General features: G+C 40.7%; 2 protein-coding genes across 2 annotated transcripts in view; one reads left to right on the top strand and one right to left on the bottom strand.

Moving 5' to 3' along the window:
* The window catches only part of SELENOF (selenoprotein F), a 37,545-nt gene extending 26,451 nt beyond the window's left edge, over window positions 1-11,094 (bottom strand). Inside the window, exons 1-2 of the mRNA XM_075039081.1 lie at window positions 10,941-11,094; window positions 7,836-8,003 (exon numbers count right to left, since the gene is read on the bottom strand). Of these exons, the coding sequence (XP_074895182.1) occupies window positions 7,836-8,003; window positions 10,941-11,009 (237 nt within the window). The 5' untranslated portion in view covers window positions 11,010-11,094. The remainder of the gene's footprint in view (window positions 1-7,835; window positions 8,004-10,940) is intronic.
* Window positions 11,095-11,752: 658 nt separating this feature from the next.
* HS2ST1 (heparan sulfate 2-O-sulfotransferase 1) overlaps window positions 11,753-14,685 on the top strand; it is an 84,748-nt gene continuing 81,815 nt past the window's right edge. Inside the window, exon 1 of the mRNA XM_075039080.1 lies at window positions 11,753-12,117. Within this exon, the coding sequence (XP_074895181.1) occupies window positions 11,994-12,117 (124 nt within the window). The 5' untranslated portion in view covers window positions 11,753-11,993. The remainder of the gene's footprint in view (window positions 12,118-14,685) is intronic.

The following is a 14,685-nucleotide window of genomic DNA, read 5'->3' as shown; positions in this document are numbered from 1 at the left end:
GTCATCCACTTATGTGTTTTATTTTTGGTCTTAAACAATCTTGCCCTTGCAGTATTATGTAAACATTTTTGCTGTTTAAATCCAACAACCACCATAAAGTGCCAAAACAACTTCCCCTCCTGACAGACTATTTTTTGTTAACTTTGCTCTCTGAAATGGTTTGGTGTAAGGTCACGTGAGCAAGAGATCTGGCACAAGGGTGAGAGAGAAAAGGCAGAAGCTGAGCAACCATCAACTTTAGACCTCTGGAGCTGTAGCATGGATTAGGTGCTGCAAATGCCCAATTTATCTGGGTGGGGGGGCAGAGTGGAATAGAGAAGGGTGTTGGAAAAAGGGCTCCTACGTACAGGCTGTCACTTGGACCTAGTGAACAGAATTATGTAAGCTAAAAAGTAGAGACAGCAAGTTCACAGTTTAAGTTCCAGTTTTGGAATATACTGTCCAATTAACTTTACTATCTAACCACCTACTTACCTCTAGAAGTATAATCCTTGAGCATCTCTTATTGTCCAGAATCTGTGCTTTTATTAAAAAAGAAAGCATCTTAGAAGAGTTACAAAGAAAACATTGAGAACGGAACTCATCAACTGTTTGACTTTGCACATTTAAGTAATTTGGAGACTTTGTACTTTTTGACATTGTTTCAACCAATATACAGTCAAATGCCAGTATTTTACCCAGACATGTATCCAGCTGAAGGAGATCAGACTTAATTAGCTAAACCTATCCCATTCACCAGCACAGACACACATCAAAAACCTTAACTCACATTCAGCAAATTCACATTTACAATTTCCCATACCTTTTCTTTTTTCACTGGTAAGACTAGAAGGAGGTCCTCCATAGGTAAGGCTTGCCCTACTACAGACAGATAATGTATTTTATCTTAGTTTATCTGACACAGATGACACTGGTGAATCTGATCCAGACAAAAGATGGTAAATTTTTATCTTAGGCATTGACTAGCTAGCTGCACCTTCCTTTTCTAGGACTACTGTTTGTCAACATTAATTTTCATTGCTGATAACATCATGTACTGAAGGGAGGGAAAGAGCGTACATGATAAAGTTGAGAAGGACATCCACTTCAGCACCTTATTACAAGGAATAGCTGTGCATAATATTATGAAGCAACAGTACTCTGATAAGAGACTCTCCGAGAGAACACAATCATCTCAATTCCCCAACTTCCCTATCAATATTCCCCATAAAATAATTCCTCTGTGAACTGTATGGGATACTTTTTGGTTAAAAGCAAACTTTGAAGGGAGATCATTTGACATATTAACCTTAATTACAGAGTTCTGATTATTTACCCGAGTGTTAAATATGCTGTCATTGAATTACGCTATTTTTAAAAGTTACACTTGGTAAAAACAATGAACATGAACCATTTTTATGTAGCATGTTAGAAATAAGGAGTACAGCTATGTAAAAGCACAGTTTTATTCTTACAAATCAGACAAAGGATTTTATAGAACACATCAAAAGACAGACAAAGCTGGGGGTTTTGAGAAACAGCTACAAGTAAACTAGAATTCTAATTCATTTATACAAGTATTGGTAAGACATACACTTATGTTATACCACTGAGATGTCAGTGAATTCTAAGTAGTTCTCTATTTTTACCCATCAAGTTAAAAACCAAGAGATGAGACTGCTTCATTGGAACTATTCATCTTAAGAGCCTCTGGCAGAACAAGCAGGCAGCCAACAGTAATTTTTGAATGTAACACTTTAATTAGTGAAATGAAAAGAAAAAACCCTGAAAAATGAAATTAAATTGGGTCACACGCAAAAAAACCCTAAAGCATTAAAAGCATTTCAAGTTATTCTAGTTTCAGTAATTATTGTGAGTTTTGTAAACTATTGTGAGTTTTAAAAATTAAGTCTGAACAAGAATGTTACCTTATTCCTCCTTGTAATTACAGCACATTTAAAAGGTCTGCACATGTAAGAAGGTGGAGTTTTAAGAAAGCTTTCAGTTTGGTTTTTTTTTTTTATTAAAAGTAGCACACAGTCATGATTACAGTGGACATATTTATTACTAATATTACACTATTTATTTAATTTCCAGGAGGGGTCTAACACTAACTCCACCCAAAGAATTGGTTTTAAATTATGGTCAAACTACATCATAAGGAGAATATAAGTATTATCTATTAGATAAAAATAACCTGTTCTGAGGAACAGTTTCTGCGTACATGCTTGTCTCCTAACTTGTAATGTTTAAAGGCGTGAGTGACAGATAAGGTGGACTACGTAAAACTGAATTTGTACAGGAGTATTTTTTACCTTTCAGTGAAATTAAAGGTCATCTTTATTTCAGAATAGACCAAGCTGAACATTAGCAGCTACTTATTACATGGGCTAAATAGGTATAATTCACTCTTCTTTTGCATATCATCCCTCACCTCTGTATTTTCCATGCACAAAACCCTCTCAAATTGTGTGATACTATGCAGAAATAGGTGGCTGACATGGAAGACAGGCTCAGAGACCAGGGTTCACTTTCAACAGACTAGAAGTTCTGTTGGTTTTGCAGTGTTGAAATAGGCTGAATCGTTCATGTCTTAAAATGACTTCCCACACTTTCAAGTACCAAGGACTTGCAAGGAAAAGAATCTCAGCTTGATGCAGTGAAAACATGGTATGATCTTCCTGCAGAACCATCAAAGTATCTGGTTAAGTATAGCACCAGTTACAATGCAACAACTAGGCAACAGGTCTGCAACATGCCTAGCTGCCACATGTTTTGATCAATCTAACTGCAAATGAAGACATGCTTACCTGACTGGCCAATGGAAATCCATAATAAAACTCTAGGAAATGTTCTTCTGCTGTGCCTTGACTTTTCTCCCCACTTTCCAGAGTATTTTAATATGCATTCTTAGGATTTTCTCCCAAGTTGGTTCTCTGGTTTTAGCATTTTTCAAAATGTTGAGAAAACAATACTTAAAAGGTCACTAAATACCACTGTTTTCTAAATCTCATCTATTCTGTTTGTCTACAGCTAATGGGGTTATGTCCATAGACTTGCATTACCTTTCAAACAGCAGTCATAAATACTGAAAATTATTTTAGGTTTACGTAGGATGTAGAATGGGGATCTGAATGTAAAGCAACCTTAAGATGGGCTTTAAGATTTCTGGGAAAAAATAATAACCAAAGTTTAAGCTGCCCACACATATTTCAGGTTATTATTTCACAATATTCTGATGTCAAAATGAAAGGAAATTTTTATATTTACTGGTGTGGGAAGAATGTCTAGTTGGAAACCTCCCCTCTGACAGCACAATAATCCATTTCAAGTTTCTGAATTATTTTAGTTATTTATATTGTTACATCTGGTAAAAAATAATCCTAAATTTCCTATTATCTTAGCAATGCAGAGGCCAGATATTCCATTAAGTTATTAAACCATGCTTTGACAGCTTATCATATTTTGACAACATTGAATATGTGCACAAGAAAGTTGCTAAAAATCTTACGATTTTGGATGTTCTTGCTTAAATTTGTACAGTGGTGCAGTTATCCATCTCTATGTAACTTTAAAAGTATGCATACAGACTCCTGTATCATTATGTTTGCCCTGTTTTACGGCAGAATCAAACTATTTAGAAATAGTGTATGGCAGACACATGTGATGTTACCCATGACAACTTGCCATCTAACCCATCTATTTTCATGTCTCAAATTTCCTGATCAACTTTTGCTTACACCTGATGTCACATTATCCAATTCACCAAACTCTACAACATTACAACATGACAAATACTTGACAACAGAAATATAAAATGCTGAAGTTCAACATATCTTAGTGAGCAAAATATATTTCAAAGCTCCGTTTAGAAATATTGATGACTTTTAAGGGTGGTAGCAATGCTGCACAGCACAACTGTGAAATTTAATGTATGGCAAATTTAATCACAGAGTTGAGTCTTAAAATCAATTTGGATTTTGACACGCATAAATTGCTGAGATACGATCTTAGATTATAATATACAATTAATGTTATATGCTTATAGCTATGTCTGAAATGATCACACAGCATAAGTGAAGCTGCAGATGGAGTGCGGCTATTTTCAGCTACTGCAAAATATGGACAATCTCTCCTGCTACTACAATTTCACGCACAGTTAGCTTCACCTCCATTTCATCCTTCTACGTTTTACACACCAGCACTACTCTGCATCTGACAGACTGAAGCTTAAAACTTGCAGCTGTCTAAAGCAATACTGTTTAAGATAGCTTCTGAATTAGGCTGAAAGTGAATACAAAATCCCTAGAAGAGGAGAAAATGAGAAAATAACCAGAAAGAATTTTTTTCATTTTACCCACAGTACAATTATGAAGTAATTAAAATATATCACTGGACAGGTGCCAGCAGAAGTTATGAGCAAGATAAATATTGGGTAGCATGAGCACCTCACAGCTATTTTCCGCAATGTCAATTCACAGAATACTGGACCAATAACAAGATGAGGATTACTAAACATCTTTCAAGGATATGAAACAGTTGAAATCTGTACACATCTCATTTGAGGTTGCACTGATGCTATTCAGCACAAAGTATTTTTAGCACTGGGCATATTTCACAGATCATTTGTGAAAAGCAGCAATGATACATAAAAATTCTCAGATACACATGCTATCTCTTTGCCTTTAATTTTAAATTCTCATTTAAAACTCAGGCACAAGTCATGCAATAAACTAACTCTCGCTTTCTCTATTTCTAACACTTGTCACATACTTAAAATCCTGAAGTCTGTCCTGGCATTCTAATAGTTTGGAAGTTTGTCTGTAGCACAGACTACCAACATGCTGTGTCACATGATGGGAACAAGTATCTGCTCACATAATGAACAAGCTAGGTCATGTACTGGAATCACAGTTCAGAAAAGAAGATTCATGTACTTTGAAGATGTTGAAGGACATAGTCACAGCATTAGCAAAACCCAGAGCATCAGTGCTCTAGAACTCAGCAACATAGAAGGTTGTTAATCAGCAAGTCAGACACCTTCCAACTAGATGCAGGTTTTTAGAGTAAGATTAAAAAAATTATTCAAGCAAGAGGGGAGGAAAAAACCTTAAGATTTTTAACATCCATTCACTCTGGACTACCAAATTTTCATTAGAAAGAAGACTTCTATGGTAATCTGAAAAAAACTAGGGAATGCAAAAAAATATAGCAAAAGGCAGCATTCAGTTTTTCTATTCTGCACACATATCATGAAAATACTACTTCAGCAAGAAGCTACTATAAGTTAGATTGATCTTAAGATGTTACTTTTATGTAAAAATTAACAATTACAGACACCTATTACTATTACAACCAGCAGTAAGTTAAAACACAAGTCAGTCCAAAACGTGATGATTCTGAATACAATCTGTTAAGATAGTATTTGTGGTCATTTCCCCCAGTGCTAATTTTCCACTGGCTAGTCAAGGGAATTTACTTGGTGCAAATTTTTTTTAAACTTAAAAAAAAAAAAAAAAGGTCAGCAAATCCAAAATACACATTTCCAAGCAGTGGTAACAGTATAAAAAAATTTCCACCTTCTGAAACAGCATTCAAAAGAATATTAGAAATGATGTTGTAATTTAGCACTCAACCATATAACCATAATGTTAGAACAATCGAGTATTTTGTTTCACACACACAGTATGGAAAGCCTGCATTCAAAGCCAGACATGAAAATTCATGAAAATAGTATCATAATCACTCCTATAATTCAAGCCAATATATAACATGCTAGCTCCAAATCTCAAGTATCATTTCTATTAAATTTCTTCAAAAATGTCACAGAAGTAAGATAAAATTATAATCAAGATGTACACTGAATTGTGCTATAGCAGCAAATTGTTCCTGTTTACTACAAAGCACAAGCAGAAAATGGAACTGGGTAAACTAACACAAATAGATTAAAAAAGAAACAACTTGTAATATACAATCTCTTGGTTCCTATGAATATACAACAAATTCTGGTTCACTCTGAAGGGATTTGTCAAACAACCTCGAGACCCTGTGCAGCCCTACGCTATTTGTTCTACTACATTCAGCATGACCAAAATAGAAAAAGTTTTGAGACTAAAAATATTTATAATGTAAAGCCCTGACCACAAAATGGCATTTGATTAGTCTTACACAAAAAGTGTGACTATCCACACTGTGAAATCTAGGTCTGATTCAGGATAATCAGAAAAATATCTATTGATTTTAAATCCTCTTGCTTGATCCAACTTTTATTAGTGTAATGTTTACAATACAAAGTTACATCTTGAGTAAATTACTGATAATTGATGAAGACGGATTTTTTTTCCTTACAAGTCTCATTGACAGAAATACAACACAATTCCTCTACTTTATTTTCCCAACAAATGACAACAGAAATTATCCTGCTCCACAAGTTCTTGTGCTACATCTTGTGCGCACTGAGGCAAAACTGTAAGAATATTATCTGAACAAATAAAAGCATCCGCTCCTTACATGAGGACAGGAAGCCTTGTTGCTGCCACCACAACTGTTACTAGTTGTGGTACACAACCACAGCACAGCTGAAGACTCTTTCATATTTTTCCATTCCCTTTCAGTACATTTAATTAGATTTTATTCTGAAACTTTTCAGCTTTTGTATGTGTATGTATATGTATATATATGTACATATATATATAGAACTGCAGCATTTTCCACAGACAAATTTTCCTTTATAAGATTCATATATCTAGCAAAGAAAAAGTCTTAAATATCAAGTCCCATAAGGATTGTACTGAAACATTAGTGCAAGCATTATTTTGTCAATATATGAAACACAATTCACAGACTTACCTCTTACCTTAATAGTCTTTCAATATTAAGGAACTACTAATTATTAATTCTCTGCAAATCTCAAACACTGGCTTCTTGCTATTTAATACATTGTACCTAACACTGTAATCAGTGATTTTGTTAAAAATTATAGGCAGAGGTTTTTTTTAATACTATGCTGAATTTAATTGAGAAGAGAAACCCACTAGATTTCCTCATTAATTTCATGTTGTCAGTTATTTAGCTAGCTCCTAGCCATTAAAAATAATTTCACCATCTCTTCTCCTTGAAATCTCTACCATCCTGACTGGTCTTCAACGCATTCTAGAGTACTCTTAAATTACAACATATGTGAAAGCATGTATTCTTTTCAAGAGCTCTGTAAAAATTCTTCCTTGCTAACGTACCTCAAGCAAGATAGATATTATTTACTGCAGTTAAAGGAAAGGTTTTGCCTTAGCCTAACTGATTGAAGCACAGCATGGGCTCTGAGCAAGATCATTCCCAGTATTTCTAGCTGTTAGAACCTAACTGTTCTCATTGCTGCAGAATGGAGTTGAGCAGCCCTGTTTCTGGCAGGTTCATGCCACTTCAGGAGTTGACTTGACAGCTGCACCAGCCTGTTGTTCCTTGGGACTGAACTGAACTATCCTGGCCATTACACTATGGGTCAGTGACCAAACAATAGCTGCAATCAAGAACACCAGTCTCCTTACTCTCTTTTTTTCCCCTCTTCAAATCTCATACATCTTTCAATTTAAAGAAGCTGGGCATAGCTCCCATTAGTCACTTCACACTAGAGAAGGGCTGTCACAGAACCAAAGGTTCCCCTGCTCATACAGGAAGGTTATTTTAGAGCACTATAGCAAGTCTCCAAATCTAGACCCTATGTATATTGGACTATCAAGAAACATTGCATTTTTCTCGAGATTATAATCCAGATTCTCATATATTTTTAAAATGAAAAGTTACGTATATATCACATAATGTGTTAAATTATTCCACAGAGGATTTGGTCCAAACCCCACCTTTCTAGTTTCCAACTGAGCTTCTTCTTGGCAGCACTGCCGGCAGAACGGATCCAACTGATTCAGATTGAACTGTCCAAGAAGGTTGCAAGAACTGCATAGCAAGTTACTGGAGAAGCCCAGCTCTCTGCAAGCTTCTGATGACAACTGTGCTCCATATACACTTATCTGAAAAGCAATACAATGTTATACTTTAGTATTAAATTAATTGTTTAAAAAAAGGAACATTTTAAATGCTTTAATGATTAGGAAGAACAAGTCTCTTGTGCCTGTTTTTCAGCAATGCTTAACAATATGCCCATAAGTGCAAAACACCACCTTATTTTGAAGAATGGTCTTAAACTAATAGTGAATTTTAAACACTCTTACTATGCACATTTCAAGGTATCAGACCCACCAAAATTCATTTATATACGCTTCTGACAACTCTGTTTTCCTATTGCTAGCTACAAATTAAGAAAAAAACCCAAACATAATGAATCAGCTGAAACACACATGGCTACAGCTCTTTAAAGCCTCCCCTTTCAAAACAATTTCAGTAAATTTCATATCACCAAAAACACACTTGGAAAATAAGCATAACAGCTAAGCTTGGGAAAAGCACAACCAAGGAGTGATGAAACAGACCTAACTGCTCAACAAGGCATACAAGTAGGATTTTAATTTCATGTTTGCATTAATGTTACAGGAAAATTGCATACTAAAAGTGGAAGTGTAGATAAAAACCTGCAATTCTGATTTACCAGTAACACATTAAAATAGGCAACTCGATTACATGGCTTCTATGTAAAACACCAGTTCTGTTTTTTTAGTGAGCAGCAAAAACAATGTTACCAACTACCCCAGCACTTAAATGATATTTGGTTTGTTTGTGGTTTTTTTTTTTTTTCACATTCCCACTTCCCTACAAAGGGATTTCTCACACCCTAGCTTAAAACCCTTCCTGCCAGCTGTATGCTGGGGGGCAGAGGAGAGTGAGAGGAAATTAAGAAAGGAGAGAAAGGAGACAGTTTTCCTTTTGCCAGATGCTTCTCAGTCTGGGTGAAAGGCCTTGGGCAAAACCCACATCTAAACTACCAACAAAACAATCAGCAAGCATCTCTGTTTTCAGAGAAGAGTGAGATAACACTAGCAAACTGGACTGGACAACAGACCAAGAGTCAAAAGAATTATGCTGGGCCAAACAAACTAAGTTTGTCCTTCAGCAAATCAGACTTCTCTGCACATTTAATATATACAGCATACCCAAGTAAGATAGAGACAAAACCCACTTCCTCCCCTGAAGTGGCCAACCTATAGCCAAAGGAAAGACATGTCACTGATGTGACAGATAGGCATTGTTATGGATTGGGAGTTGGTAGAAAATACATTAGATGCCTCATTATTCTGTTTCTCTGCATCTGCTAAAAAAGTTAAAGCATGAACAGAGAAGTATAATATACTGAAAATTATTTTGAAATTACTATTCTCTCAGGCAGAAAGCTATTTTTCTTCTTCCTACAGGACACTGCTAAAGGAATTTCTATATATGACAGCAGGCAAGCAAAAATGGGACCCTACCATACTTGAATAATCTATTATTTTTCCTTTCTGAGGGATATGAGCAATAAGAAATATAATACCACCACAGTAGTATAGAAAATCTAAGGAGGATGCCAAACACTGCCAAAGCTACATTTTAATTATTGTTCACTTATCAAATTAATGATGATGACAGTAGCTAAAACCATTTTCTTGCACCTTGCTGCTTGCCACCAACCCCTTTTATGCTTTACTGTCATCTTTTCCTCACTTTTTAATCTGTTTACCTGGAAGCAAAAACAGTACTTCCGGCATTGTCATTTTGCTTCCATCAGCAACACTCTTCACACCCTTCCCCAGCAGAGTGCTAGAGCATCTACATATATAACACCAATACTATCCTGGTTTTTGTGGCAGACCAACCAAAAAACAGTGTATGAAAGCAAGTAAAGTCTCCATTGCATGAGAATTCCTCAGTGAAGAGGTTCTAGTTACACAGCAAGCTCAAAACAGCTTGAGAATAAAACCACAGAGAGGGGGAGGAGACAAAAAATAAAAAAAAAAGGAAGAAACTGGCTCTCCCTAGTATTTTTCCTCAATTTTTAGTACTGTAACTATTGTACTAGCCTAAAATAATAAGTACATCAATTATAACAAATGTCTCTGTTTAGGATTATAAAAGAACCCTCACATTTCAGAAGCTAATTTCCCACCAGAAAAAGATAATTTCAGCTACTTAGCCAATGATGCGCCCCATTTCAGCAGCATGCTCTTCTTTAAAGCTTTGACTACAAATACACATTACACAACTGCTTTGCTTTCACATTTGATGACTTAATATATTAAAACAAATACAGCATGGATACAAATTGCTTTAGGAAGCATTTAATAGTTATTAGAGTGAAACGTTTGAACAGGTCTTCTGCATAACCTCATGTCTCTGGAGCTCAGGTGGGTCAGGACGTTAAGGGCATCAGGTGCACTAAAATAGAGAAAGCTGACCTGTCTGGCAAACCTCGAGGGACTGCCTTCACAGGACCACTTTCAGTTAGAAATCAAAAGCCTCCTAGCTTCACTTTCCAAACCCATTCTTAACTCTGTTACTAAAGATAATCCGGGTCATGAGGTTTGTAACAACACACAAATCCCATTAAAAGTGGACGAGAAAACCTGTAAATTTATTTCAATAGTCACTGCAACACCCGCAGCGATCGCCGCGTTTTCCGAGCGAAGAGAGTAAACCGGGGCCGAGGCGAGGGACAAGGCGGAGGAGCGTTCAGGCTTCAGAACGCGGCTCTCGCTGTCCGGAGGAGCAGAGGCAGCGAGAGGAGGAGGGAAGAGGGCAGAAGCAGAGAACAGCCTGCGGCAAGGAGAGCAAAAGAGGCGCCACGGAGGCAGGAGAGGGACGAGGCACTGGACGACGCCTCGGGGATGGGACGGGCAGGGCAAGGCCCGCTGCCTCCGCCTCCCGCTATGGGACACGTCTCACTCCCGCCCCACCCCCCCTCACACCCTCTCTCTTTCTCTCGGGAAATCGCAGCCGCACTCAGACCCGAGCGCAACTAAACCGGAACGGCCTCTCACCGCCTGCAGCCCCACTAGCATCCAGAACCAGCAACGCCCCAGGGCCGTTAGCTCGGCGGCCGCCGCCATCTTGCTGCTGGAACGCTCCCGCCAGCGTCGCCGGGAGGCCGCCGAAGGACCTCACCCATCGCGGATGCCCGACACACCGCCTGGTGCGGGAGAGCGTAGACTTGCTCCCAACGCCCGGCACCACCAGCAGAAACGGCTAACCCAGAACCTCTACGGGAAATCTAAAGCCAAGCTACTCCATTCTGTTCAAAGTAGCGCTTACACAGCGAGGCTAAATGAGATTCCCGTTCCCCGGCCTCAACAGGCCTTGCGGAGCAACCCTGAATGAGGTCCTTCCTCAGGCCGAAGCATTGCTGCCAGCTGGCATATAGGGCCCCGGGTTCCGTCGATTGACAGCCGGCCTGAGCAGTACTATTGTGCCATTCCGAAGCGCCGCCGTGCCTGTGCCCAATGAGCGTGAGGGGATGGGCGGGACTTCAAGAAGGGCCTCCCAATCACGAAGGGTCGCATGTAGGCGGGACATCGCCTCGGTCCGGCAGCTCAGAGCTGAGGGGGAGGAGGAGGAGTCAGCGCCCCGTGGGCGGGGCGTCGCCCGAGCGGGGCCAATCCAGTTGCGGGAGAGGCGGGGGGGCGGTAGCACCGCCCCATGGCGGAGGGCGCGGGGGCGGGTCCCGCCGCCGAGAATCGGCGGCGGCGGTGGCGGCAGCGGCGGCGGCGGGGGGCGGGCGCGCGGTTGGGCGTTCGGTTGCTGAGCAGCGCACGCAGGCGGGGGAGGGGCGCGCCGGTGGCCGCCGCGCGGCGGTTGGTGACGGGCGCGGGGGGCGGCGGGGGCCGGGCGGTCTGCGGGGCGATGTGAGAGCGGCGGCGGCGGCGGGCCCTGTCGCGCTCCCCCGGCCGCGCTCCCCCGGCCGCGCTCCCTTCGCCTCCCCTCGCTCGCGCCGTCCCTGCGGCGGCGGCGGCGGCGGCGGCGGCTCTCGCCGGCCTCCGCGGCCGGGCCCCGCGTTATGTCGTGATCCCGGGCGGGCGGCGCTGCTGCTGCTGCTCATGGGGCTGCTCAGGATTATGCTGCCGCCCAAGTTGCAGCTGCTGGCGGTGCTGGTCTTCGGGGTGGCCGTGCTCTTCCTGGAGAACCAGATCCAGAAGCTGGAGGAGTCCCGCGGCAAGCTGGGTGAGCGGCAGCGGCGGCGGCGGCGGGGCGCGGCCGGGGGCCTGGGGCGGAACGGGCCGGGGCAGGGCGCGGGGGGGACCGGGGGGGCGGCGGGAGCGCGAAGGAAGGGCTGGCAGCCCGGCCCGGCTCCCCCGGCCTCGGTGTGCCGCCTGGCCGGGGCCGGGGGGGGGCCGGACGCCTGCCGCTGGCTACTTTTCCCGTATGGCTCCTTATGTTTACATGCCCGAAATGATAAAGGACCTGATCGATACGGTCTGGGGACTCTGCAGGAGGGGCTGTCAGCAGCAGAGGCGGCAGCCTTGGCCTTTGAGTTCATTTGTATGTGTGCTTTGCGAGATCATGAGACCTAGGAGAGATCGGTGTTGGAAAGATAAATATTTCTGTAGCGTGTCTAAATGGGTTTCCTTGAAAGAGCGGCGGTGTTCAAGGCTATTAGGAGCAGCGGCTGGCCTGCGTGTGCCTTCTGACAGGCGCCTGGGAAGGGAGAAGAGAAGCAGTAGTGGTGCCAAAAGTGAGTCTAGTTCTGCTGCCTGCTGCTGCAACGAATTACCGTCTTCTTCACATTTAATTTCTACCTCAGACGTTTTACTAACGCTTGGCATTGTAAAGGAAAGCACACTGTCAGATAAAAAAAAGGTAAAGACATCGTTCTTAATGACAAACGGGTGATTTGTTCTACTCTCGTTGAACGTAAGATGTTATTTTCTGCAGTTTACTGAGCGTAGTTAGTGATCTCCCAGACTGTCACTGACCTGCAGGTAAACAGAATAATGATGAACTTGAAAACTCGTGTGAGACTTCTTTTGCTTTTCCTGCCTTAAAAAGACCTTTTTAGAGTAACATCTGCGTGGTAGGTAACATCTTACTACTTTGTCTGTTGTACCTAAGGCTGCAGAACTTGTATAGCTTTTACGTTACTTGATTAAGGGTCTCGGGGATGTGAAAAAATACCACTCTGAACCTAGTTTGTGGTGTCTAGGAGCTGTAAAAACACAGCACTGAGAATTCTGGTGTATACATGTGCAGGGGCTGGTTTACAAATATTGCTGATTTGTTTTCTCATAATATTTGACTATACTATGAACACTTCAAGTTTGTAGGAAGAAGAGTGCAAGTGTTACAGGAAGAAAGAGGTTCCCGTTCTTTTTTCGCCCAGAAACTTGCTCCATGCATGTGTTCCTACTGGTGTTAAAACTAGAAGTGGACTTTGAGTGACATGGGAAGTTTAACAGTGAGCTTCTAACAGAGCCAGAGTCAGCATAACTTAATGTTGAGCTGTATGAATGCCACTGGGATTTTACTTCTCAGCATTTCTTTTCCACTTTGCTCTTTCTGGACTGGATATTAGAGATTAGGACTTTGGACGTGGCAGTGGTTGACTGCTTGAGTTATGGGATGCTCTTACGCTGCATATTTTTCAACTGAAAGTCCATACCAATTATAATTGAGGCATAATTTTTGCAGGGTCTCATAGCTGTAAAAAAAAATTTGAAGAAGATGATGAATGAAATCGGAAGATAATTCAAGCAGGTGTTAACGCAGTGCTCAAGGTTCAGTGGAATTTTGTATCCATCTGTTTTAAACTGGTTGGTACTGTGGCTTCAGTGCCTCTGCTGCTGACAGTGTATGTTACTTTGGGGAAATCTACCTCCTGGCATGAAAAGATTAACAGAATGCATGTGAGAATACAGAATTTTGCTGCTAAAACTTCCTCCTTACTATATATGCAATGGGCATGATTAAGTTGCATATTTAGAGGATTAAAATACACAGCTAAAATACTGCTTTGAGACAAGAATCTAATTACTATATTCTGCTGATTTTACTTCTTAAGGAGAAGGCAAAACTATTGTAAAGTTTATTAAAAGTATGATGGAAAGATTTGCTTTGTGAGCAACTTACCAGTGATTCTCTAAAACCTGGGTAAGGAGGAGAAAAAGGGCTTTCTGCAACAGCTTTGAACTTGGGTTCGTTTTTTTTAATGTGAGAATATGTGCTGTTAAAAAGCTTCTAGCTGTCTGAGTGTCTCCCTTTTTACGTGTTTGGTATGTATTTTATGACTAGCAAATGTTAAGGTTTCATTACAGAAATTTTTTTACCATCACGGTTGGTGATATTTCTACTGAGCTATAATATGGAGAACGGTTTTCTCCAAATCAGAGTAGTTAGTTGGCCTAAGGCACTCGAATTCCAGTCTTTCTCCCTGCTCCCCAAAAGAATGAGGTGTGTGTGAGTGTGTATGTGAAGAGTCAGTGATGCTATGATTTGATGGTAACAACAAACTAGTTCTTTTGGTCTTTCAGTTGTGTTTCAGTGGGTGCTTTATGTTAGAAGTCACATTGCATATTTTTTGGGTACTGGCTTTTGAACTGTGCTACGTGTTTGCATTGATATATCATATGATAAACTGTCATCTTGGAAAGTAATTGTAAGAATTAGGCACTGACTAGGAAAATGGAATGACTTCAGATTTGACAGAAAATAAAATAATTCGGCAGTCTTATCAGCAGTTCTAATAATATTCAGCCATACTTTCTGATAGAAAGGGGTTTATCCAATTCCTTCACA

Source organism: Buteo buteo, chromosome 10 (genome assembly GCF_964188355.1).
Source record: "Buteo buteo chromosome 10, bButBut1.hap1.1, whole genome shotgun sequence".
Classification (NCBI taxonomy): domain Eukaryota; kingdom Metazoa; phylum Chordata; class Aves; order Accipitriformes; family Accipitridae; genus Buteo; species Buteo buteo.
Note: the sequence above shows the minus strand (reverse complement) of the source record. Positions and strands in the feature narration are given on the sequence as shown.